Source organism: Ursus maritimus, unplaced genomic scaffold (genome assembly GCF_017311325.1).
Source record: "Ursus maritimus isolate PB19 unplaced genomic scaffold, ASM1731132v1 scaffold_1, whole genome shotgun sequence".
Lineage (NCBI taxonomy): Eukaryota > Metazoa > Chordata > Mammalia > Carnivora > Ursidae > Ursus > Ursus maritimus.
Genome location: NW_024423343.1, coordinates 8,839,027 through 8,863,395, shown reverse-complemented (window position 1 = coordinate 8,863,395; position 24,369 = coordinate 8,839,027). Strand labels below are relative to the sequence as shown.

Genomic DNA, 24,369 nt, shown 5'->3' with positions numbered 1-24,369 from the left:
GCCACGCTTGGGCGGTCGCTCACGAGCAAGGGGCCTGGGGCCCCTCCCGCGGCGGCTTTGTGTGGAGGGTACACCTTGCAGGCTCTTGGCAGGGAGGGGATGGGACGCTCAGGCTCAAACTGGGCAGGGGGGCGTCCGTTTGTCCTGCTTCAAGCTCCACGAGTCCCCCGCGCCCTGCCATCCACAGTCCCTCAAATGCCTGCTCACGGTTGTGCGTGCGTCCTGGGCTCCCTCGGGAAGCCAGCTGCGGGTGGGAGAAGGAGAGAGGGGGCTATGATGGTAGTTTCGGGGGGTGCTTCCCCCCCAGAATGCCACCCTTCTGGGTCTTGAGCCCCTGCCCCTTCAGCAGCGGGGTTCCCACGGTGGCCTCGGCTGCCTCTCCTTGGCCCTGGGAGGCCGCTGTCCACGGCACGGGGATCAAGGGAGGGCGGCCCCGTGTGGGCATCGCCACCGTCTCCACGTGCTACCTGAGTGAAGACACGTGTGTCCCTACCTCGAGACTGCTCCGCACACCGGGCTGTCCTCGCGGATCTAGTCACTAAATCCTTTGTAGCCTCAGCTGCTGCTCTCCACAGGCACCTGCCGGCCCTCAGCCATTTCAACATCTTTGCAACTAGTGTTTATTTGTGGCCACCTGCTACAGGGCAAATGTCATCGGTACCCACAGCAGCTATACAGCGTTAATATCCTGTCAGCTTCACGGGGTCCCCAGAGAGCGTCGCAAGAGCACTGTGCAGTTCATGGACTAGCATTCTGCCTGTCAAGTACTCCCCAGGGGCCGATATCCCAAAGGAGGGTCAGTCCGGCCCTGGAGGGGACTCGGCCCAGATGGGAGGTGGCTCCTGGGTCAGCAGGAGATGGCTGTGGTATTGGTCTTCTTGGCCTGCCATACAAAATACCATAGACTTTAACAACGGGAATGTATCTCACTGTTCTGGAGGCTGGACCCCCAGGATCGAGGTGTGCCAGCGGGGTTGACGTCTGCTGAGGGCTCTCTCCTTGGGTTGCAAACGGCTGCCTTCTCCCTGTGTCCTCACACGGCCTTCCTCAGTGCATGCTGGGGGACAGAGAAAAAGCAAACACTCTGGGGGCTCTTCCGTAAGGACACCAATCCCTTTGTGAGGGCTCCAAGCTCAGGACCTCATCTAAAACGAAGTATCTCCCACAGGCCCCATTTCCAAATACCATCGTACTGGGGGTTAGGACTTCAACATATGGGCTTGGGGGAGGGGGGAGACACACAGCAACGGTCAAGAGCAAGGATGTCCCCAGCCAGCCCTCGGCACCCAGGCCCTACCTGGGCTGTGCTTGAGATTGTGAGGAATCCAGGAGAAAGGTGGCCCGGGCCAGCACCTAGGAGCTCACATTCTCCAGGGCTCTGGGTGGGGAGGCAGGATTCACATGTGAGGAGCCATGAAGGAAAACTCAGACGGAACCCAGGAGAGTCAGACTCATGCCACAGGTGGTCGGTGAAGGGAGGGGTTACAGTGAAGGCCTCTGGGGGGCTGGCCCTGTGTCTTTAGCCTCTGGGGCGTGAGCAGATCTCCTATGCTGGGCCACGCGATGTCTGTAAATGAGCTCGGCCTTTGGAAGCAGCTGCAGTATCATGCTGGTAGTGGGACAAGATGCAGGGAGAGGGTGAGGCGGACTCAGTCCTGGAGGGACCACAGCTGGGCCTGTGGGGTCTCTGCGGCCCGGCTGCTATCACCAGGAACCAAGCACCCAAGCGAGTGTGGGAAGCCACGCCACAGCAATGCAGGGTCAGGCCCTGCTCCGCTCCCGGGACAGGCCTCAGCGCAGCCCCCAGGCTCTCGCACTCAGCGTCCGTGCGGCTGCTCCAGCCTGAGCCCTCCTTGGCCCCTTCGGCCAAGGCGGTGGGGTCACCAGGCGAGGGCCTTCAGCGGCCAGCTCTTCCCTAGAGCCAGGGCTGCCTGCGTGCTGCCCGAGATCATGTCACACAGCATCACAGGAATCCATTTATTTGGCAAATCTGATTAATCAAATCATTTTCCCAATGAATTATGCTAGTTTCACACATGTACCTAGAACTGGTATGTCTCTGGTTTTTCCAGACTGGGAGGAAAAAACACGGTCACATTTACGGCCAAATAATGTCCCCAGGCCTCCTTTACCAACGGGCATTTCAGCCATTGCCACACTAAGCTCAGAGTTCTCCAACTCATTGGCTACCACTTGCTAGCGGGAGTGGGCCCCTGGAGGCCACAGCCCCTGGGCCTAACCCTGGTCCTGCCCTCTGCCCCTTCTGTGCCTGCTGGGCCGGCCTGCTGGGCCCAGAGTGTAGACCCTCCTGCAGAGCAGCCCGGCCTGCGGTCCTGGACCTGATCCCGCTCCCACAGACCCCAGTGGGGCCTCTGAAACTCGCAGGCCAGGATGGGTCCGCATGGACAGAGAGAAGAGGCCTGGGTCCTCCCCCAGTGTGTTGGGAGCAGCCGGGGCGTCTCCAAGGCTCACCCACCAGCCCACAGCTGCCGCATCGACCTGAGACTGCTAGCCCCCTCCAAGGACCCACATTGCTCACGGGCCTCCCCGCCCCTCCCACCTTCTCTGTTACCCAGCTCAGGCAGGGTCAGGCTGCCCACAAGACAAAATTTTATGTTTATGAACATCACAGGGGGTGATGGGGGTGCTCAGGGCCCTGCCATCTCCTTTCTCTTAGGAAGCCTGTGTGGCCCCAAGTACACCAGGAGACGTAGATGCCACGTGATGCAGAGAGAAAATTGGAGGCGAGGACTGACTGCGCACACGCATGGGCTCTGACCCCCATCCGGCACAGGTGTCCTACTGGATACGACAACCTGGCTTCCTCAGGGCCTCTGTGCAGGATGGCCACAGCACTGTAGGCTCCTGGAGGCCCAGTCTGCGGGGTGGGAGCCTCTGATCCTGGTTGGGACCACTCCTCCACACCCGCTTTCACCCCTGCATCGACACTTGCTTCCTCACCCTTCCCCGCACCTGCCCACTGAGCTGCCTTTGGCCTGCCTTGGATGGCTCTTGGTTGAGCTGGGGAGTCTCGAGCAGGAAACAGCTCTGCCCTCCATCCTTCCTCCCCGCCTCCCCCCACCCCCTCACCGAGCCCTGTAGCTGCAAGCCAGGGGTAATCGCCTGATCTCTGCCTCTGCGTCCTCCGGTCAGGGCTTTATCTAGATCACCCCCTTCCCCGCCACCCTGCCACCCTACCTTCCGTCCACCACTTGGCGGTGCGAGCCTCTTTCCCTACAGGTAGAAAGTGGTTCTTTTCTTCCCCAAGACCTCCCCGTTTTTCACACGAAGTCTCATCTCTTACATCTCATCCCACTCACTCCGTCTTGCGAAACCACCCCACAATTTATCCTTGTCATCATTTACTCTCTGAAGCAGCTTGAGTCATCGGGAGGCTTTCAGCTCTCACTCCAGAACCTCCTCAAGACCGTCCAAGGAGCCCCATGCAAACCGTGATGCGACTGTTCACAGTCTCCGACCAGGAACTGCCAGGAGCTGCGTGCCATCCAGATGGTTCCTCCGACCCCTGGCTGGCTCATTTTCTCCCTCCCAGGCCCTGGAGAGGGACAGTCCTGTGGGCAGTGCCACCCGGCCAGCCACCCAGATAGGACTCGGGTGGGTGAGACAAGCACATGTTCCTGGTTCTCCTCTGGCGGAGCCCAGTCAAGCCTGGTTCTTTCTCCTCATTCTCAGTGAACAGCCTCATGAACAATCTCCTGGTCTGTTCAAGGTAGCAAGCTGGTCACGTTCAGGAATTTCCCCTCTCCTAGCCTTGTCTCCACCGCCTCTCTTCCCCCTGGGCCAGTGCTGAAGCTCTGTGTAGTGGACACCATGATGCCACTGGGGGGTGGCCGTCCACTTCCAGCCCTTGGCCTGTCTCTTTCCTTCCCCAGGTGTCACCAGCGCCCTTCCACTCTGTCCCCACTGCCTCCACCAAGCCTCTATAGCTTCGCCACAGCCTCGTTCACACCAGCTTCCCTCATTCTTCTGCAGCCTTCTCATGGGCACAGGAAGGTTTGGTTGGCTTTCTGGGCCTTTCTTCCCCATTGCAAACTTGGGGCTCTCTCTATGTTTTTGCTCTGCCCCCATCACCCCCACTTGCTGTGAAGTTATTGGCCACCAGAGCCTGAGAAGGGACCTGGAGGAGCAAGTCTGCTCTATCCTGGGATCCCCAAACATCCCTACCCCTCTGTCTCTGCCCAGAACATTTTTCACTGCGACCAACCCTCTTGGTTCTCTCTCCTAACTCCTCTCTTTTCCTTTCCAGAATCTTCTATTCTAACAGAGGATGGGGGAAGCTGGGAAACAGCCTTGCTCAGATGGTCTCTTTCTTTTCAATTCTTCTGCCTCATGCTTTTTGAGCTTAGAAATAAAGAATTCACCTGGTTCTTGGGTCCTTCAGAGATTCCCAAATACCGGGTGATCTATGCTGAGTTGCCTGGGTGCAGGGGAAAGGTCTTTGGGGCGCAACGAGCAAAGACGGTGTTCAGCGAGCGTCAAAAGGGGAAAGCACACCAGCAGATGTGCCACGTTTGTCCACCATATCAGAAACCTCGGAACAGGATATCTGCTACCAGAATTTGGAGCTGGGGTTTCCTTCCTCTGCGTAGTTCTTTCTCTCCTTAGCCCCTGCTGATCATGGTATCTTGGAGGACCAGCTGGACCCTGGAAGGCCGGTGGGCCATGATGCCCGTGCGGAACTCCTTGACGACAAAGTAGTAGCAGAAGACGTCTAGGCAGCAGTTCACGTTGGAGAAACACATGGACAACTGCAAGAACAAGCTGATGTTCTGCTTAGCCCTGCACTCCCCAATAAAGCCATTCCGCACCAGGAACTGCAAGAAGAAACCCAGGTGGACCGGAAGAAAGGAGACCACAAAGACAGCCAGACTGGCCGCAATTGTCCAGATGCAGGCCTTCTGCTGGACCCAGTCGCGGGTGAGGTCTCGACGGCCGACCAGGATGTGAATGCTCCTGGAGGAACAGAAACCCATGACAGCCATGGGAAGAAGGAAGCCGAACACCTCAAGGGGGAAGAAGACCTTGGCACTCCAGGTGCCGTCGGACATGTTGTGGAAGCACGTGTACTTTTCCACCTTCCCGTGGAAGCTGTAGATGGGGACGCTCCCGGCCCATACCAGGACCCAGATGGTGCAGCAGATCCCCAAGATCTTCCCGGGGGACCGGAGGTGGCTGACCAGGAACGGGTACTGGATGGCCAGGAATCTATCCAGACTAATGAAGGAGATGGTGAAGACGCTCCCGTACATGCTGACGAAGTAGAAACACTCCACCAGCGTGCAGAGCGCGGGCGGGGGCGCGCGCGCTTGGGACAGCGTCATCTTGAACGGGAGGGACAGCACCAGCAGCAGGTCGAAGACGGCCAGGTTGATCATGTAGATGGAGGTGGCGGCGTAATCCGGCCCCCTCTTCTTCAGGAAGGCGCTGAAGCCTCGGATGGCCAGCGCGTTGAGGAGGAGGCCCAGGACGAAGGTGGGGACATGGACGGCCAGCTGCACGGTTTTCATCAGCTCATCCACGTCCCTGAAGGAGCAGTCCTGGCTCCTGTTCAGCGGCTGGCTCATGTTCTCTCCTGCAACACCAAGAGATGACATGAAGGCCCTCTTGCTCTCTGCAAGCGATGGGTCCAAATGGCTGTGTCACGCAGCCACTCGTGCCCGCTAAAGAGCAACTAGAAAAAGCAAGGAAGCAAATCGCCTCGAATCCTGCTGCCCAGACAGAACCGCTGTTACCTTTTTGTGCAGTTCGTTCCAGACTCTCTCTCTCGCACACACACCCACACACACGCACACACGTGTGCACGCGTGACTTTCTCTTTTACAGAAATGGAATTGGGTGTGAACGTCTGTCCCTTTTTTCAGTCAGAACTCCTGTTGGAAGTAGTAACAGTGGCACAAAGCCTGGCCCAGAATGGCTTAAGCAAAGGACAGAATTTCACACCACTGAAAGCATAACTAGGGCAGGGCCGACCCGAGCTATAGCTTGATCAGGAATTCAAATGCTGCTTCCGGGACCCACACCCTCTTTGCACGCTGTCCCTCTCCACCACCCACATCCGGGAAGGTTGCCCGAAGGGCTGGTCGCACATCACATTCCCCTGGACACGGTGACTCGTTGTTCACTGGTTCAGGGAGGGACAGTTGACCCACTTAGAGGTGTTGAAAAGCTCTTACTTGGGTTTCTAGAAAGGGGCTTGGGGCTGTCTCAGTGGTACTTGAAGCCGGAAAGACATAAGGACTGGAGGTGCTGCAGCCCTTTGCTACCCTGGGGACAAGTCAGGGCTTCCAATCAGGCCAAAGACGAGGGTCCAGGGCAGGCCCTGGCCAGGTCTCACTTCAGAGCTGTATCTGGGGTGTGGAGGGTGGGTGCATGCCCCTGGGGATCTCTATACCGTCGTAGGTGGCTGTCTTGGTTGGGGCTGCCGTAACCAAATGCCACAGACTGTGTAGCCTATGAACAACAGAAATTCCTTTCTCGCAACTCTGGAGGCTGGACGTCGGAGATCAGGGAGCCAGCGTGGTTGGGGGAGGTGCTGACTGCCAACTTCTCTTTGCGACCTTGCATGGCAGAAAGAGAACAAGAGGGCTCTCTGGGGTCTCTTTTCTAAGAGCACGAGGTCTCCCCCATCCTGACAATCACCTCCCAAAGGCCCCACCTCCTAATACTACCACCTTGATGGGGGGGGGGGTTAGGTCTCTGCATATGAATTTGGGAAGGGGGGTGAGACACAAACATTCAGTCCTTAACAGTGGCCCCGGAGCAGATCAAACCCAGGAGACATTTGACCCAGTCCTCCAGAACCAGTGCCGTTGGACAGAAAATTCAAAGATGACCCAGACTCCATTCAGGCACCCCTCCTTTCTCACGCCCCCCCGTCAAACGACGCAGATTTGCTGACGTAGCGGGTCTTCCGTGCCAGGCCCAGGAGCACACAGGGTCGCTGCACAGGAGAGGTCAGTCACACTGGCCCACAGCCGCTCACTGCACCTCTCCCACCCTCGGGGACTTCCTGGCAGCGGGGGTGGAGGCCAAAAATGTAGACACGGTGGAGAGAAAGTGCCAACATGGCCTTTTACCGAGAATCCTGCGCCAGCAACCAATGCAGTAATTTGCTGGGCCTCTGTTATTCTACTAGTTTTTTTTTTTAATTGAAAAAGTATCCTATGCATTCAATAAGATATTCAGACAGTACCAAAAAAAAGGACAGAAGCCTCCGTTGTACCCCAGGGCCTCGGTTGTCCTTTCCAGAGACGACCACAGTTAATAGTTCTGTGCATACTTTTTCCAGGAATCTTCCAAGGATATGCATATATATATATACACACATATAAATGCATATATATATATGCTGTTTCTTTATCATATATATATGATCATATATATATATGTATATATATATATGACGTTTCTTTAAATTTGGAAAATATTGCACCCACAGCTCTGTCCCTCGCTTTTTCACTTTACAACATTTCTTGGAAGTTGTTCCACATTAGTATCTATGAATTGGCTTTTTCTTCTTAATGGCACCTTACATGCCGTTGTGTGGAGATACCACAACCCATTTAACCAACAGCCTATTGACGAACATTCAGGTTTCGTAGAGTTTTACTGGGAAACAAAAACTTCCACGCGAGCATCCCTGTGACTGACGTCTTCGCTGCACAGACGTCATTAAGAGAATCCCCATTCTGCTACTGTTTCTCATCAGTATAGCTCCCTTGAAAGCCTTTGGAAAGGAAGGATTTGGGCATTTTTAAGACCCTATATTTAGGTATTTTTAAGACCTTATAATGCCATTCCCAAACCCTCCCTAACTGCTAGCAAAAAAGGAATCTGTTTTTATATCCTCTACGGAGAGATATGTGTTAAACATCTCACACACATTCCTCGAGTTGGTGGCTTTCCTGTGTTAACTGTTCTCAGGGGTTGATGTCACAAAAGATCTTGGAAAATGTATTTCCTACATTCAAACCTTTAGGCCCCCGCGGTCCGTGTGAACGGCGCCCCCTGGCGTTGTGCAGCCTGGCGCCCCCGCGTGACTGCTCCTACCCGAGGATGCCTGCAGAAAACACAGGCTGGCAGCCCGCTTCCTCCGGACTGAAAAAAGATCCACAGGCCTACCTCAAAAAAACTAGCTAGAGAAGCTTGGAGCCAGCAAGAGAAATTTCAAAACTGATGAGAAAAGCAAGTACAAACTCAATCCAGGTCTCACCGGAAAGTGTGGCAACACCAAACAGGAAGGCTCAGTTGGTTCAAGGAAGTCACCTCGGCAGCAGAAATAGCAATAAATCAAGAACCAGAAAAGGACCATAAATACAGGTTGGTGTTTAAAGAGATTTAACACGACTGCAAAAAAGGGAACCCGGGCGTCTGTGTGGGGCTGGGCCACGCTCAGGCTCACTGCACAGACAGATCTACCACATCCCCGGCGGCTCGGGGACTAGAACCAAAGGGCCAACAGCAGCAAAAAAAAAAAAAAAAAAAAAAAAAAAAAAAAAAAAAAAAAAAAGAAAAAAGAAAAAAGAAAAAAGAAATCAGTGATTCTCAAAGGCAAACCCGAACCCAAGCCCAACATACGGCTGAGTTGAACACACCAATGAAAAAGGAAGGGAGGCAATGGTGGGACGGATGCTGGGGCCTGTCTGGCTCGACCGTACCAGGTGGGCGTGTGGGAAAAAGACACAGCTCAGCCCTTGGTGCTCTCCAGCGGGACCATCCTAAAGGTCACATTTGAATGACTGACAGACTTCAAATGGGAACTTTTCCAAAGGGAATCTTTGAAGTCAGAGAGGGCACTCTGTGCACTGGCAAAAAGAAGTTAGCTTGAAAAAGAAATACTTCCAGCTAATAGCAGAGTAAGCAGAGAATCTGAAAAATTAATCCTCTGAATTCCCTCTGAAAGTTCGAGGAAAGCATCTTTTTAAAAATCTTCTTTAAAAAAAAAAAAAAAAGAATAGTGTCTGGAATAAGATAAAAGGGCTCCAGGCTGCAGCGAGAGATAAAAGAGTCATTTTTCTCAGAGACGGGTTGCCGGTGAAAGCCAGTCCCCTTGCAGTGGGAGCCAGCAGCCTCCCCACACTTGACTTGTTGCTGGGAGCCATTGATAGCTCCTGAGCGGGCCAACCCGGGGATCCACACCAACGGATCGGCCACCCTGGGGGGAGCGGGGGGCTGGGAAGCAGTTGCTAAGACAGGATTCGACGCTGGAGAGATTTCTTAGGACAAATGCCTGTGTAGGACACAGGGGAGAGCAGGTCTGACATCTGTGCAGAGAGAGAGAGGGAAGGAAGCTTCTGGTGGGAAGAGAGTCAGCGCACAGGGCAGCTCTGAGAACGTGTTGGCCCGGCCACTGGGGAGTCTCTACGCACAGCTTGTCTGGTGCAGGAGACCCAAGTCAAGAAGAGTCACCCAGGACCAGTCCCTCCTCCAGGCTCAGTGATCGGCTGGAAGCAGCCCAAGGACACTGTGGCCCCAGTGCCAACATCCCGATGGGGCCGAAGGGGCAGAGCTGGGCCGTCCCCTGTGCTCCCGGGAGGCAGCCAGTTCTCCTGACGGGCGGCTGGAGCAGCCACCACCTGACAGCCACCATCCTAACGCTGCCATTTACATCAGAAGTGTGTATGTGACAGGCAGTAGTGGGGACATTCCCAGTTACCATTCCCCACAGGACCATCTATAGCTGTTACTTTTCTTCGGCAGGGATGGTGGGTCCTATTGCCTCACTGGGAGCCCTGTCTCCAGCCTCATACCAGGAGGGAAATAGAACTGAATGGGGAGAGGTCATGGGTCAAGCCAATCGGGCCTGTGAATAGATCTGAAGGGCCCAAGATGACCTTTGTTAGTCACTGGCAGCGAGGTGCCTGAGAGGTGGGGCTGAATCGAACAATGGAGAAGGTGAGAACTTGGATGAAGGAGCTGAGTTTCATGCAAAATTTATGGAGAAAGAGCCCCTCCCAGATGATCTGCTCACATCTTTATTTTTTTTTAAGATTTTATTAATTTATTTGAGAGAGAGAGCATGAGCAGGGGGAGGGCAGAGGGAGAGGGAGAAGCAGGCTCCCCACTGAGCAGGGGCTCTGACATGGGACTCTGACATGGGACTCCATCCCAGGACCCTGGGATCATGACCTGAGCCCAAGGCAGGCGCTTAACTGACCGAGCCACCCAGGCAACCCCGCTCACATCTTTGAATGACGTTAATATGGAGCCCTACAAACATCGTGAATAAACAAAACAGATTCTTTGGAAACTTCTCTGAAAAACTGATCAACAACAGAAGACGTTTGAGGGAAAAAATTTGGACACAAGACTTTCCTACCCGACTGGGTTTCTCTGAAGGTGTGAAGATCCTAGAAAGCCACCCTCGATAGGTGGGGCTTCCGGAAAGAAATGGTTTCCAAGAGGCAAACATTTAGACCTCCAGGAGATAATAACAATGAAGAATAAAAACACAGTTACAATGAAGATAGTTACAGACGAAAAACTGAAAGAAAAACACCGTACAAGAGTACAAGGGATCACTTAAAAAAGATAAGAGTTAATACCTTAGATCAATTCACAACGAAGGAAGAATATCCTTGAGGTGTGGGGGACAGGGGTGTGGTGAGCAATAGGACGTGGGCTAAACAAATACTTCATAAAAGGAAATTAAAGTTATTGTTCCGGGTTTTTTTTCACTTTGATAATTACAGAAAGTGTAAGAACTTTTCTTAAACCTTGAAGTTACTAACCACTATTAAAAACAGGATGCCTATCTTCAAAATCACCGAAGAAGATAAAAACAAACAAACAAATCGGACCCTACAGCAAAGGAGTAAATAGATTCGAAAAAGGAACCTGAGTATAGGAATGACAATAAACGTGGAAACTTCACACTTTCCTTTATTAACTAACATTTTTTAGTTCCATTATGAGATACAATTCTTTGTTGCTTATCTTAAAGGTCACAGAGAATGACAGAGAAATGGTCCAAGTAAAAGTCCCATGGGGCACCTGGGGGGCTCAGTCGGTGAAGCATCTGCCTTCCGCTCGGGTCATGATCCCAGGGTCCTGGGATCGAGTCCCGCATTGCCTGCCGCTCCCCCTGCTTCTGCTCTCTCTCTCTCTCTCTCTCTGACAAGTAAATAAATAAAATCTTAAAACAAATTCATAGCTCTTGAAGATGGGTTTAAACACAGAAGGAATCCACTTTTTTCTCAAGTATCTGAGAAACAGTTACCAAAATGAATTATCTGCCTACCAAGAACAAAGTCTTCCATTTAAAAAAAAAAAAAAAGCAGAAATGATGTTGGTTATAGTGACCACAATATGTAGAAACCTTCTTTTCAACAAAAATGCCCTTTTGTTAAAACATTTTAACATCAAGTAATATACCAGGGAAAGAAAAAATACAGATACATCAGATGAATGGTGTTCTTTCTTTATGAAGAGTTTAAAAAATATATAATACCAAGACCCTCAGGAGACAAACAGGCGAAAGACAGTTCCCAGAAGAGGATTTACAAAGAGATAAAACTTTTGCTCATCATTTCAACAAAGAAGCGGGTGAGGCTTCTGTGAAACAGTCATCAATATGCCGGCTTATATAAGCTTCTAGATTTGATAACTTGGAGTACAAGGCAGAGAAACCTTATTAATCTTTCATCCAGTGATTAAAAATTTACTTAAGTAAATCAGGAAAAGGAAAGAAAAGTTACATACAGAAAATATGTTTACTTAAACATTTTTTCTGATAGCAAAAACACACATGCATTAAAATGCCAACCAGAGCTCGATTTCACGATGGTAAATCTACTCAATGGAAAATTTTTGTCTGATTATGTTATGTTTATGCTGACTATGTTAAGTAAAAAACCCACAAACTACAGAACGATACATTCAGAATGATTCAATTATGATTTTTAAAAAACCCCCACACATAGGGGGAAAAAAACCTAGAAAAAAATTTCCGTATGCCCAACATTGGTTACCTTCTAACAGATGGTGGGTGCTTATTCAATCTTTTAAATCTCCCTTTCCATCTCTCTCTCTGTATATATTTTTCTCATTAATGATGATATGAAAACAATTTTTTTTAAGTTGTAGTAAATGCTGGGAGAAAAGGAGAAAAATTAGAATAGCTTTTGACTTTCCCTTACAAGAAGAAAATTCTGGGTGTGTGTTTGAGGCACGGCAGGGGCGGGAGTGAGGTTCACATAAAATTTAAAGGACTGCATTGGACTAACCCGGGCTCAGCTGATGGTAGCAGTGTTGCCAGGTCAAAGATCAACATTTCAACAGGCAGCGTCTCAGGGACGTGGGGACAATGCACGACGGAATTGGAAGTGACAGATGAGAGAGCAAATGCCACCTCAGAGAGGAGCAGTGGTAACAAGAATGTGATCTGTGATTAAAAAAAAAAAAAAAGACTTTCATCTGTCCACGGGTCAGCCATCCCTCATAATAATTGTGCATAACATAAGGGGTGAAGTCCGACACAAAAGGCATTCGAAATGCAGATTAACCATGGAGAGGGGGTCAAAGAAGGGAAGATATTTACATAAATCCTCCCAAAGCTTGGACAGCTATTAAGAGAAACAAATGTCAGAGTTAAAACTTAAAGATTTTCTAAATTGGATATTCAATTATCTTGCCTATTATAATGGGACACAAGGAAGAGTAAATTCGCAACAGAAACTACACGTGAAAAAAACGGCCATGTCTCTATGTAGATAGCAGCGGGGTAACCCAATGGAGGGTTACACGAATGTTAACAATTATATAATAGAATCACAATACTCCCCAACAATGATAACACTCCCTCTAAAAGGGGCATTCATTTAAAAAGCCCAAACCTAATTTTTTTTTTGCCAATAAGAAACTGAGAGAGAACAAAAAGGTATAGACAGAGTAAGATGATTGGGCAATCTGGTTTGTCGGGCACACAGAACTCTAGGGGACAAAAAGAATATGACAAAGTAATTTTTTTTCGTAAACAAGAGAGTAACACAGAGACTTTACAGAGGTAAAAGTTACAATGAATAATTAAAACAGAAAACACTTAATTTCTGTTCCAGTGCCCATAGCAAAGAAATACATAATGGGAACTTGCCAGGAATGCAAAAAGAAGTAGAAATAGAAACATAATTGCAGGTAGAGACCTTCACGCTCCCTTCTCGGAGTATCATCGATCAAGCAGACAGAGAAATTTCGAGCTCCGGATAGCCCAATTAACGAGGCAGATCAGTGAGGACTAAATCATAAATCAAGGGAATACATTTTCTTTGGGAGAAGACAAGGATCTTTCACCAAATGGATCCCATTCCTGGGCCCAGCCCGGTACTCGAGACAATGGCACGTCTGCCCTTTCTGTCTCACACCACAAAGAAAGTGCCCCATGACATTAATAATATATAACGGGTACTTGTATGCATTCTCTTACGTGGTCTCTCAAATAATGTGTGCGTCAGAGATAAAATCAGAAATGCATTACTGAAATATTGGAAAAGAATAAATATTTATACACAAAACCCAGAGGCAGTCACAGCTTACAGGGAAATGGGAGTTCTTACGTATTCTCGCAAACAGGAAAGATGGTGAGAAACGAGGGGAACCAGGCTATTCTTAGAGGATCTAGAAGAGGAACTTGGGGTGACGGTGGCCCTTCCACTGCTCTGATCACCTGCGCCCTGGGGGCAGCCTCTCTGCTCAGGCTGCATGTGGAGAGGCTAGGGAGCCTCAGCCCAGGAGAATATGTGGAAAGGACTAGAGTTGCTCACAGTCTATAGAAGAATAGACCTTTTAGCATCCCCCACTGCTCAAGACACGCTACACTGGATGACTCCACAGAATGGGCACCAGTGCCGTAGAGATGGACCTGCCTTGCTAACAGAATATGTGACAGCAGAGCAGCCTTGCTGTGTAGTGAGCTCTCTGTCACCAGAGGTATGTAAGCAAAGGCAGGCCATCCATTTATCCAGAATGTTGTCAGGGGAATTCATACATACAGAAGGATCTTTTTTCAACCCTGAAATGGAATCTTCTGTCAATATATTAATATTTTCTAGCGTTTAGTGAAGAGGAGAGAACATAACCTGGGTGTGAAGAGGGACGGGCCTGGGAGTCCCGAGGCCTCAGCTCCTGGCTCTCTCTGGCTGTGGGGCCTCCCCCTGGGTTCTGGGTTCTCCCAGCGAGCCGGGAGCCAGGGGCCTCACCGAGCTGGCTCTCTTCCTGCTAAAGGGCCAGGCCCTGGGCTCTGATTCCTACAGCTGTCTGGGCCCGTGTGCCAGCAGGGGCAGCCCCAGGGGTGTTCCACAGGCAGCAGCACCTACACCCAGCTGTGTGGCTCAGCCCAAGCCAACCCTCCTTCCAGCAGCAGACAGACTTTCCAGAAACACCAGCCACAGTGAGCATGGAACTTTAGGAGGTTTGCGGGCTGAAAAGGATCCCCACCCCCTCTCTTTTTGCTGCCAAACTCCTCATCCACAGGGAGCACTGCGGTGTGAGCCATCTAAGAGAAGGGAGGGCCAGCGGTAGCTGAGCGGAGCTGGTGCAGCCTGAGGGATGTAACTGGAGGAGGAACACTCCCCTGGACCAGTGTTGCCTGCGATTCCCGTCTCCGCTGGGGGTGCAGTGCTGAATCCCACAGTTAGAACATAAATATTTACTTGGATGCAGTGACCTGCCATCAGCACCAAAGTGTAAATCAATCTATCCGTCTACACCTGAGCTGGGCTTCCGGGGGACATGATGCAAAAAGGACACAGAGGGGACAGAGCACATAGAATCTCCCAGACTCCAAAATTCTGCTGAAGCTGCACCCTGAGCCTTGCGGGTTGGGTTGGGGCTGGGGGAGTGGGGGGTTCAGTTCAGGCACTCGAGATGTGGCCGTCGCCATGCTAAGTACTCTGCGGTGGGGACTCGGTATATTCCTGGAATGTTGTTATAATCATGCCCATTTTACAGATAAGGACAGTGAGGCTCAGAGAAGCTAGTCTACCCAAGAGCAAACCGGTGGTGAGGGGCCTCACTGGCACTCACACTGAGTCTCTCCTGTATCTTCCCACCCCCACCCCAGGATCAGCATCACCAGCGGGAGCATCCAATATATCCAGGAGCTCCCTGCGCCCCCTTCCCCACTTTCTGGCATGCCCGGTTCCACTTAACATCTCTTCTTTCTCCTCAGACTCTCATCTCCCCTCCTAAGAACCTCATCCCTCCTTCAAATGCCTACTTCCCTGATCCACCTGCATCACCTGAGGTGATTCCCCTACGGTGGCCAAGTGCGGCCAGTTGTCAGTGTGCCATAGGGGTACACATGGGGAATAATCCAGTTCTAATACGTAAGAGCCGTCAAAGCTGCCCATTTTCTTTTTAAAAAGATTTTATTTATTTATCTGACAGAGAGACAGCCAGCGAGAGAGGGAACACAAGCAGGGGGAGTGGGAGAGGGAGAAGCAGGCTCCCAGAGGAGGAGCACACTGCGGGGCTCAATCCCAGAACGCTGGGATCACGCCCTGAGCCAAAGGCAGACACTTAATGACTGAGCCACCCAGGCGCCCCAAAGCTGCCCATTTGCTTCCTGCACAATCAAGCACTTCCATCACTTACTGCTCTCAAGAGCCCCATGAGGGAAAAACCATCATTGCTCCCATTCTCCAGAGAGGTACATCAAGGCCAGGGACGTTTACACAACTGGTTAGTGGCTGGCCCGGGCTCCCAAGCCCAGCTGCCTGGAGCCTGTGGCTCGGCGGCTGTTGGGTGATTCCTGCCAGTGTGTCATCTTGGGCGGTGGGTGATTTCCAGGCCGGGTTCCGGGACAGCGGGCCCGCAGGAGGTGATGGCACGCAAGCCGAGCTCCCCTGGGGAAGGCTCCTGGGCTACTACCGTGAGGGTTCCCCACCCCAGCAAGAAGCTGCAACCCTGAGTCAGATCAAGAGGAAATTGAGGGTTCGTAGAACTTGTCACTAAGATCAGGAGCCAACCAGTCCTCTGACTGCTGTTGCTATTTTCACGGAGACTCGTGGGGCCTGCTGGGCTGCTGGCGCTCCGGCCATCGGGGACACTGGGTCTGGGCAGGTCTGGACAGAACCCAGACCACGGAGACCCCACTGGCCTCAGGAAAGTTACCTGCCATCCGGGAAAGCCAGGTCAGTCTGTGGCTCTGTGCCTCGGTTTTTGTAAGTGGCCCCCCCGGGGGGGGGGGGCTGTTACCTGCTTGGGGTCCAGGGCAGCTGAGTGAGCTGCGAGATGTCATTTGTCCTCCCGGGTTGGTCACCAGCTCGCTCCGGAGAGAGCCACTTCCCTCTCTGGGGCTCAGCTTCCTCATCACTGAAATTAGGGGTGGGACCAAGAAGAGAAAAGTGCCTCTTCTCTCAGTTTGGAGAGGGGCCTTGCAGGGGTCCCTCCCCACCGAGTAGAACAAGAATGGGGCAGGGGGGCATGCTTCAAGGAAGAAGGTCTTCCTCCTATCACCTCTCATGCTCACTCAGCTTCCAAAAAGAGGGTGGGGGCCGTGGGGGTGCAAAGAGCACGGGGTGTTCGCAGAGGTGTTAAGAAGCCCGTGGAAAAGTCGGGCATCACCCAGAGACAGCCAGTATCGGGGGACAGCCAGTATCCAGCCCATCGGGGCTTTAGGATGCGGGACTGCTGCCCACATGCAGGAGGGGTATAGGGACCAGGAGACCCCATGAGAGACCAAAGCATGGGCTATTTTTACAGGCCGGGCGTGCTGTGACTCTCGGTATCTACAGGAATAGAAAGTCCCCGAAGTGGGTCTGGGTAATTTATCTCAGCATATGGTCATTTCTGCAGAAATAGCAGCTGTGTGTGACTGTGGAGAGGTCACCTGGCCCTCCAGAGCATGGGCTCCCCATCCTTGGGTGAAGGGATTGACAGAACCAACTGTGACACCCTTTTAAGTTGTCACTATGACTCTGATCATGCCTGTGCTTTGCTACAGGCAGAACCAAGTTCACTCTCCGCTGCAGGCCCCCAGCAGGCCTGGGAGGGCTCAGCACTGAGGGGCCCACGGACAGGAGTCTCCACTCCGCCCCTCCTCGAAGGGAGCCTCGCCCACCTCCCAATCTGGCTATCTTCTCCTTTGTAATGAGTATTTCTGTCGTATTGCTCTTGTTTCTTATCTAAAACTTGGAGTACATGCACCTGGTTCAAATACATTGGTAAACACACAGGAAGATGGCTCTGCCCACCCCCCCCCACGCGCCCTCCCCCCACCTCCCGCAATCCAGTGTCCACCCACCCCTCAGGGTACCACTGACGACAGCATCTTCCAGAGTGTCTGGACCAACACACGTCCACATGTGTTCTTATTTTCACCCTCTTTTAACACAAAAGGTTGAGTTCTACGTGGGCCTTTCTGCACACAAGCCACCTCTCACCCTCCCTCTCTTGAACAGCTTTGCTGATGACCCTCGTCAAGGGCGGAATGGTGACACCCCCGCAGGAGAGCATGTGGGCCAGAGAGACGCTCCTACGGGGGTAGGCCAGGCAGGGACTTGCCCAAGGCCCCACGTATGGCTCTGGGCTGCCCCTCCAGCTCCGCTCCTCACCCTGCTCCCGCCCGGCCCTGGGAAGTCACAAATATGAAGACTTTTTTCTTTCTTCTCTAACCTCCCAGAACCAGGCCCCCTGGTCTTGCCCACTCTCTCATCTTCCAGAACAAACCAGAGGCTCTGGGAGCCTGGGGGGATGGAGGGAGGGGGTCCTGCCTGCCCACCAGCTGGGAAGCCCAGAGTAGGGGGCTCGTGCGTCCCACTTGACCAATGTCCTGAGCGGCATCTGAGCTCCACGAGCCACTTCCGTGTAGGGCGAGGAACAAGCCACTTTGACTGGGTTTGCTAAAGAGCGGAGGACTCACTACACCGCCTTCTGTTGTTGCTTTAATTTGCTCCCTTAGTGATTAAGGTTCTCCCTGCACTCGTTGGGGCATCTCCTCCAGGCTTGCCCACTGGGGGCATCGCAGGGCGTCAGAGCTGGGCCAGAGACGTGCAGGATGCCCCCAACCCCACCACGGGGGAGCTGCTCAGGGACCAGGGACAAGGGACGAAGTGGGGACAGAAGATGCTAGAAGCACAGAGAAGTGCAGACAGGAGGAGGGAGAAACACGATGTCTTGGGTGAGGGCCAGGAGTCTCTGTGCAGCTGAAGCCTGGGTATGTCGGGGACCAGCAGGAGCTGAGGCTGGAGGGCTGGCCAGACCGGAGATGGGCAGGGGTGCTCAGAGGACCGAGGGAACAAATGCAATGGACTGGAAGTCATCCCATCAAAGAGAAAGTTCTGGAACGGTGTAATGCTTTTCTTCTCACACCCATCCAAATCAGGACCAGCCCCGGTGGGATGGGAGTTCAGGGACTGGACACAGGACAGACTCCCTCAGGTGCCAGGGTCAGGGTTGGGGGAGGGCAACAGCAGAAACAGGAAGGAATCGGGATGGGATGGGCGTGTCTGAGAGAAGGGTCGCCATCATCGGAGGCAGCCTGATGCCAGTGAGAGCCATGCCCTCTGGAGCTGTTCTGTAAACTTGGCTCGTCACCTAACTTCCATAAATTGCAGCCACACATTCCTTCAATTAACAAGTATCTGTTTATCACTGTCTGTCCCAGGCCGTGGGGACCCAGACAGACAGCAGCACCTCTCTCAAAAACTCCTTTCAGGAGCTGGTCTGACAGGGGTGTGAAGGCACCCGGCAAGTGGCCGGTACTTGATGGCACTGAGTCCCCCAGCTCCCCTGACATTATGTCAGCCTTAAGTGTCTTTGGGAAAAAAGCAACATAAAGAACAGGACCTTCCTCTTTGCCGAGGGTGGGGTCCCAGAAATAAGAGGAGGCCTCAACAGAGAAACTGAGGCTGGAAAGGCAGGGAGAGGGCGATGGGTCCCGCCCCTCTGTGCCCTCCCGCCCTCTGAGCCAAACCTCCGGGCTCTCCACGGTTCTGTCCCCAAGCCCGCCCTATGCCTTCAGCCTGCAAGACTCCACGGGAGCAGAAATGAGGCGCTTTCCTGGGGCCTGAACCAAGTCCCCGACGCCCCCCCCCCATGCCGCCCCCTAGTTGCTCCAAAAGACAGCGGGACCCTAATAGTCACCCGTAGACACTGAAAACATTCAGCCTCCTTGAAAGTGGGCGCGGGGCTGCTGACAGCATCCACGTCAAGGCGAGGTGGAGTAAAATGCCAGGGGGGGAAGGGGGGGACAGCAACCCTTTAGACCTCACCCCTTCCCCTCGCACACGCCCCCTCCGGCTCTCGCTGGAAATGTAGCGGTGAGGTTAAGGCATAAAGCTCTGGACTCTCAGACAGCTGGGTGTGGGCTTTCCTTCCGTCCCCCCCACCGCCACTTCAGGAAGTCGTTTTCGGAGCTCCCCGCTCCCCATATCGTCCTGCCTGAGGCCGTGTATGGCCCTGATGCGGCCCGAAGTCCCCCTGAGCAAAAGCTGTCTTCAAGCCAGAGGTGGGTCTTGCACAGCATGCAGAGGGGGCCCTTCCCCGTGAAGGTTGTAAAGACCACGGGCTTCTGGAAAAGATGGACATACAAAGCTTCCCCTCCTGCTGAACTCGGGAGAGGTTCTGTGACTTATATCGGAAAGACCCCCCACTTCCAGGGAGCCTCGGAGCCTCTCAGAGCTCTAAGTAGAGCCCCCCCCCCAGGTTGACACAAGGGCTTCTTTAGTCTAGGCTTGCCCATGCCCTGAGGGGGTGGAAGGAACTTCCAGGATGTTCCTCTGCTCCCACCTGGCAAGCAGGGCCCCCTGCCGCTCCTGCCTGGGCCCTGGGCTCCTTGGCACCTGTCAGAGGCCACAGCTGGGGGTTGCACTTGAATGCTTCCTAGGGACGTGTGGGGGGTTGGGAAGGGTGGATCCTTCTGAAATATTTTTCTCTTCATGTTTCCTTTTGCAGCAAGGGTACTAAGTCTCTAGCCCACGTGTCCTTCGGGTGTGTAATATTCTCCTTCACACTTCCGTTATTAAATGTCTACCGAATTTTTTGTGAGCATTTTCTCCCCACGCCACCTTCCCCCCCCCCCACATGCACACATATTTATATTTGTTTTGCTGCCTGGCAATTGTCCATTCGGGTGTAAGAGGACGTCCTTTTGTTCCCATAAACTGTCTTGGGCACTTCAATAATGTGTGTATCTTCACTCCGCCACAGTTAAACTACGGTATTCATTTCCTTCCTGGAAATCTTTGATTTTTTTATTTAAATCCTAAGTTGGAGGATAAAAAAAGGCTTCTCCAATACCAAGCACCTGGCAGGTCAGAGCTGGGGGGGAGGGGTCCCAGGCACCCCCAACTCCTCTCTAGGGGTGAAGGCAACACTCCCATTCTCATGCAAAAGCCCTTTGCCCCGAGGGCCTCCTGCCCCCAGACATGGAGTCCTCCACCTCGGCTGACTCATTGTCATGGAATACCGGCCCTTCCTGCCCAGTTGGGCTCAGTCTCCACCTCTACCACCCCAGCCCTGCAAGGAGACCTCATTAATGACAGTGACAGCACCTTCCACCATTGAAAATATCAAGAGTCCTAAGGATCAGTCAGCAGGAGGCTCACTTTATAAATAAAATCAGTTCCTTCTCCAAACCGCCTACGAGGTGTAGCTGATCATTAGCCCCATTTACAGATGGGGAAGCTGGGGTGCAGCACGGTCCAGGCAGGAACCCACAGGCGCCGCAGGAGCACAGAGCAGAGCTGGGGTCGGAAAGGGTCGCACTGAAAATGGCGGTCGTGGAGTCCAGGACCCCTTTCCTGGCACGAGGTCGGCCCCACCCCCGCTCCCCACATCCTCGACAGCTTTGCCTCCAACTTGAGAGAGAAAATCTGGCTAGTCAGGCCTGAACCTCGGACTCCTTGTCCTCAAACCAGTGCCACCTGCGCCCCACCAACAACTCCAAGGTGTTTCCGCGGCTTAGGGGAATTCACCCCCACCTGCAGCCCATCCCACCTGTCTCCTCAGGGGACCGTCCTCCCTCCCCCCAGCTGTCACTGCTGTTGACAAGGGGTGTCCGCAGGGCACAGAAAACGTCAGCAGGTGTCACAGGAACAGAAATTCATCCCCTACTTGTTGATTTGAAGGTAGAAAATTATTCGTGTATTGGGTGGGTACTTGTTCTAAAGTGACCAGAAGGCTTCATTTATGCATTAAATCATTTTAGAACTGCAGAGACTTCTGTAAAAGTACATTAAATTCTGTTACATGAGGCACGGGTTGTTGTATGAAGACAAAGCTATTATAGAAGGGAAAGTTTTCAGTATTCATCAGAATAATTCGATCTACACCTCTTCTAAATACAGAGCACATGAGTGTGAAAATGCACTAGATGAAAGGTCCCCAGACTCGTGCAAATGCCCTCAGAGTTCCCAACTCCAGAAGATGGCAACGACCAGGACAGTCTCCACCGGGGGCCAAAGGTCCAGCATCTTCCAGCTGCCCAGATGTGTGTGCAGCCTGGCTCTCTTGCTGACTCCTGCCCGCCAGCCTGATCCAGGACTCTGCACACCATTCCTTGATCCCACCTCTTTCTGGCTCCCTGCCAAAAAGTCCATCTGGTACCAACCCGAGCACTGCCTCCCAGTGCTCCCCCCCCCCGCAAGGCCTCAGTTTCCTTATCTCTACGATGGGCATAGTTGAGCTGCAGGCAGGGCTTCCAGGTCTCGCTCTCAAGAATTCTCTGCCTCTGAGGTCACGAGGACCTCAGAAATCCTAAAGCAACCGAGGCAGGCAGATTCCAGAAGCCTGGGTAGGGCTCTCCCCTGTTCCCTGGCAGCAATGAAGGAAAAGCAGCACTACTATTATCCTGCTGCCCCCAGCCCACCCCCTTCCCCTCCCCCTTGCCTTGCCCCTTTCCCCTCCCTGCTGCCCTCCAGCCCTGCCTTCTGCTGGCCCCCGCCCTGGGCCCCCCAGCTCGCCCAGTCAAGCTCCCACCTCTCACCAGCTGGCCCTCTCCTCCCCTGGAAGCCCACAGGGCCCCCTGTCCCCACAGGCTCCTTGGAGTCCCCTGCTGCCCTCACCCTGTCGGCCTCCCTGCCCTGTCCTGGTCCTGCCTCCCCCCTTTCAGCGTGGCCTCCCTCTCTGCTCTTCACTCTGCCTTTGCCCTGGACCTCCCTCTGGCCCTGGGCTGGCCTCCAGCCACCTGGCCAGACTGCTCAGCTGCCCCTACTCCCCTCCCACCCAGTCACCTCCTCCCCCCATCTCCCCACCCTTGGGCCAGCCTGCAAACCAGCCCAGGGACCTGACATCCCCACCAGGGGGCACCTGGATCTCTGGGAGCTCTGTGAGTCGGGCACCTGCTGGGCACAGGGAGCAGCATGTGCCTGGCCTCTGCGGGGCAGCCCTGTGGGCCCTCCAGTGCTCCAGGAAGCCCTCGTCTCCCCAGTGAGTTCTCAGCCACGTGGGGGTCTGGCCCGGGTCAGCCGGTGGGTGCCCCTCCTCGGGATCTGGCCACAGGCCCAAGAAACATGACAAACTGCTCTGTGTCCACACTTGGGCCCCTCCATGCTCTCAGAGTTCCCACTGGGAGGGGATGGCTGGGCTCAGTGGACTCAGGGTACCTTTCCCTGCAGGGCTGTTCTTTCCCTGGGGCCAAGCGCTGTCCCCATTGTTCAGAAGGAGCAACGGTGCCCTGTGCCTGGTACTTACCCCATCCCCGAAGCCAGCCTCCCCAGGAGACAGTGACCAGGGCTCCCTTTGGCAGAGCAAAGGTGGGGGAGGCTGTGGCAGTGGGAGGAGGGGTGGAGCCCTGCTAGAAGGTGCTGGGGCCTGGAGGCTTGCAGGGAGGGGGAGGAAGGGCTGTCTGGGTACTTCAGGGGAAGCATTACCAGGTCTTCCCTATCCAAGCTTGGCCTCAGAAGTCCCTGACTTTGGTTTCTGAGGTCATGCCTACAGCCACGCTAAAGCATCCAGCGCCCCCAGAGGGGCTCTGCTCAGCCCGTCCTGTTCCCACCCACCTTGCCTGCCCATGTTGCCCCCGGGGTCAGACGCTTTCCTTGTCCACCTCGTAATCTCCCTTTCAGTGCCAACAGCTCATGTACTCTCCCGGGGCACTGGCCTCGGGACTGGGGCCACCTGTTAAGGGAGACCCTTCGCCACCCTGGCTATTTCTCCTCTGAACCATTTTACACAAAAGGCTGATTGCCTTCCTCCTCTGATGACAGAACTCCGTGGCTTCTAACCCAGCCCTGACTCTAGAATCACAAAACCTCAGTTTTCTAAAGGCCCAGGACCTCTCTGCACTTCTCTCACCGAAAGCCGTGCAACAGTCTCGAGTTCAATGTTTTTTCCCCAGCCCCTCTCTCAGCAATTTCCAATCCTCCCATCCCACCCCACCCCCCCACTCCCCAGCTTCACTGGATTTTTCTGCCCCAGGACCTTGGGGAGGTAGGTCTGGAGACCAAACTGAGGTGACCCACAGCTCTTCACAGCCTGAATCTTCCACTGAAAGCCCCAGCCCCACATCCTGGTGGCGGGAAGGTGGACACCGGCCAAACGCAGCAGGACCACCCAGGCTCGGCCGGTCTGAGGCTGGTGAGCAAAGTCCCCAGACTTGCCCATATCCTTGGGCCCCACCAATGCACTCAGCGAGGATACTTCAGGGCAAGAGGCAGCTTCCTGTCAGGAGACCCCAATGCTACCTGGGCTGGGGTGAGGGTGACCAACTATCCTGGGTGCCCAGGGCTATGGGGACCTCCAGGACAGTCCCTGACAAACATGGCGGAGCTGGCCACCACAGGTCAGTGAGGAAGCTTTGGGGACTGGCCCTGTCCTCAGTCTGTGGGTTTCTGTCCCCACAGGGTCCCTGCTTCTAGCTGCCTGTATCCAGGATGGCCTGACGCTCTTTGGCTGCCAGGAGGCCCATGGGTCCCTCCTTCCCTCTGCCTGGACAGATGAGCACACGCGGGAGCCCTCCCTGCAGAGACTCCGGGGTCTGAGAGCAAATGCCTGGGGTGGGACAGGAGCTCTTCCTCTTGCCCTCACGGATGGCTGGAAGGCACCACAGGGCACCACGTTTCCGAGAAAAGCCTCCCAGCGCCACCACAAAGGGGCTGTGTGTTACCTGGGGCTCGACTTGGTCGTCAGCCTGTGGGAATGTCTGGAACATACCAGAGAAGCGGCTTCAGGTTGCATGAAGTGGGGCTGCGGAGACTAAAGTGTGGGGTCCCTGGGACAGGCAGCCTCTCCCCCCTCCAGCTCAGCTACTTGTGGGGACGAGGGGCCCAGGCGGTGAAGGCTGATGGGACTCCACATGTCTGCTCATTATTTTCTCTGTCCGGAAGTCTGTCCTTCTTAACGGGCTCCTAGCAGCCCGCAAATGGGGAGCATACCGCGTTGCCATAAAAGGGGGCTTTGCCCAATTATTCA

At 53.6% G+C, this 24,369-nt stretch overlaps 1 protein-coding gene and 1 long non-coding RNA gene across 4 annotated transcripts; one reads left to right on the top strand and one right to left on the bottom strand.

The window, feature by feature from the left end:
- Positions 1 to 1,966: 1,966 nt before the first annotated feature.
- GPR55 (G protein-coupled receptor 55) lies at positions 1,967 to 16,325 on the bottom strand. 3 transcript variants are annotated; one of them, XM_008690358.2, is made up of 2 exons: positions 16,213 to 16,325; positions 1,967 to 5,593 (listed from the first exon to the last, which is right to left on the bottom strand). In XM_008690358.2, exons 1-2 carry the CDS (start codon positions 16,253 to 16,255, stop codon positions 4,623 to 4,625), a joined length of 1,014 nt encoding a protein of 337 aa, XP_008688580.2. In that variant the 5' UTR covers positions 16,256 to 16,325; the 3' UTR covers positions 1,967 to 4,622. The 3 variants fall into 3 exon arrangements, with proteins under 3 accessions (XP_008688580.2, XP_008688579.2, XP_008688581.1); XM_008690357.2 differs by having other exon boundaries at positions 16,129 to 16,296; XM_008690359.2 differs by lacking the exon at positions 16,213 to 16,325 and adding an exon at positions 15,610 to 15,675.
- Positions 16,045 to 24,369, top strand: LOC103662684. The gene is made up of 2 exons (XR_005837140.1): positions 16,045 to 16,148; positions 23,802 to 24,369. It is a non-coding gene; the product is annotated as an uncharacterized LOC103662684 (long non-coding RNA).

Coding starts and splice junctions, on each gene's coding strand:
- GPR55 (XM_008690357.2), bottom strand. CDS start 16,255: ATGACATCTCGCAGCTCACTCAGCTGCCCTGGACCCCAAGCAGGTAAC. Junction 5,594..16,128: donor CTGGCTTTCCCGGATGGCAG/GTAACTTTCCTG, acceptor TTGGTGTTGCAG/GAGAGAACATGAGCCAGCCG.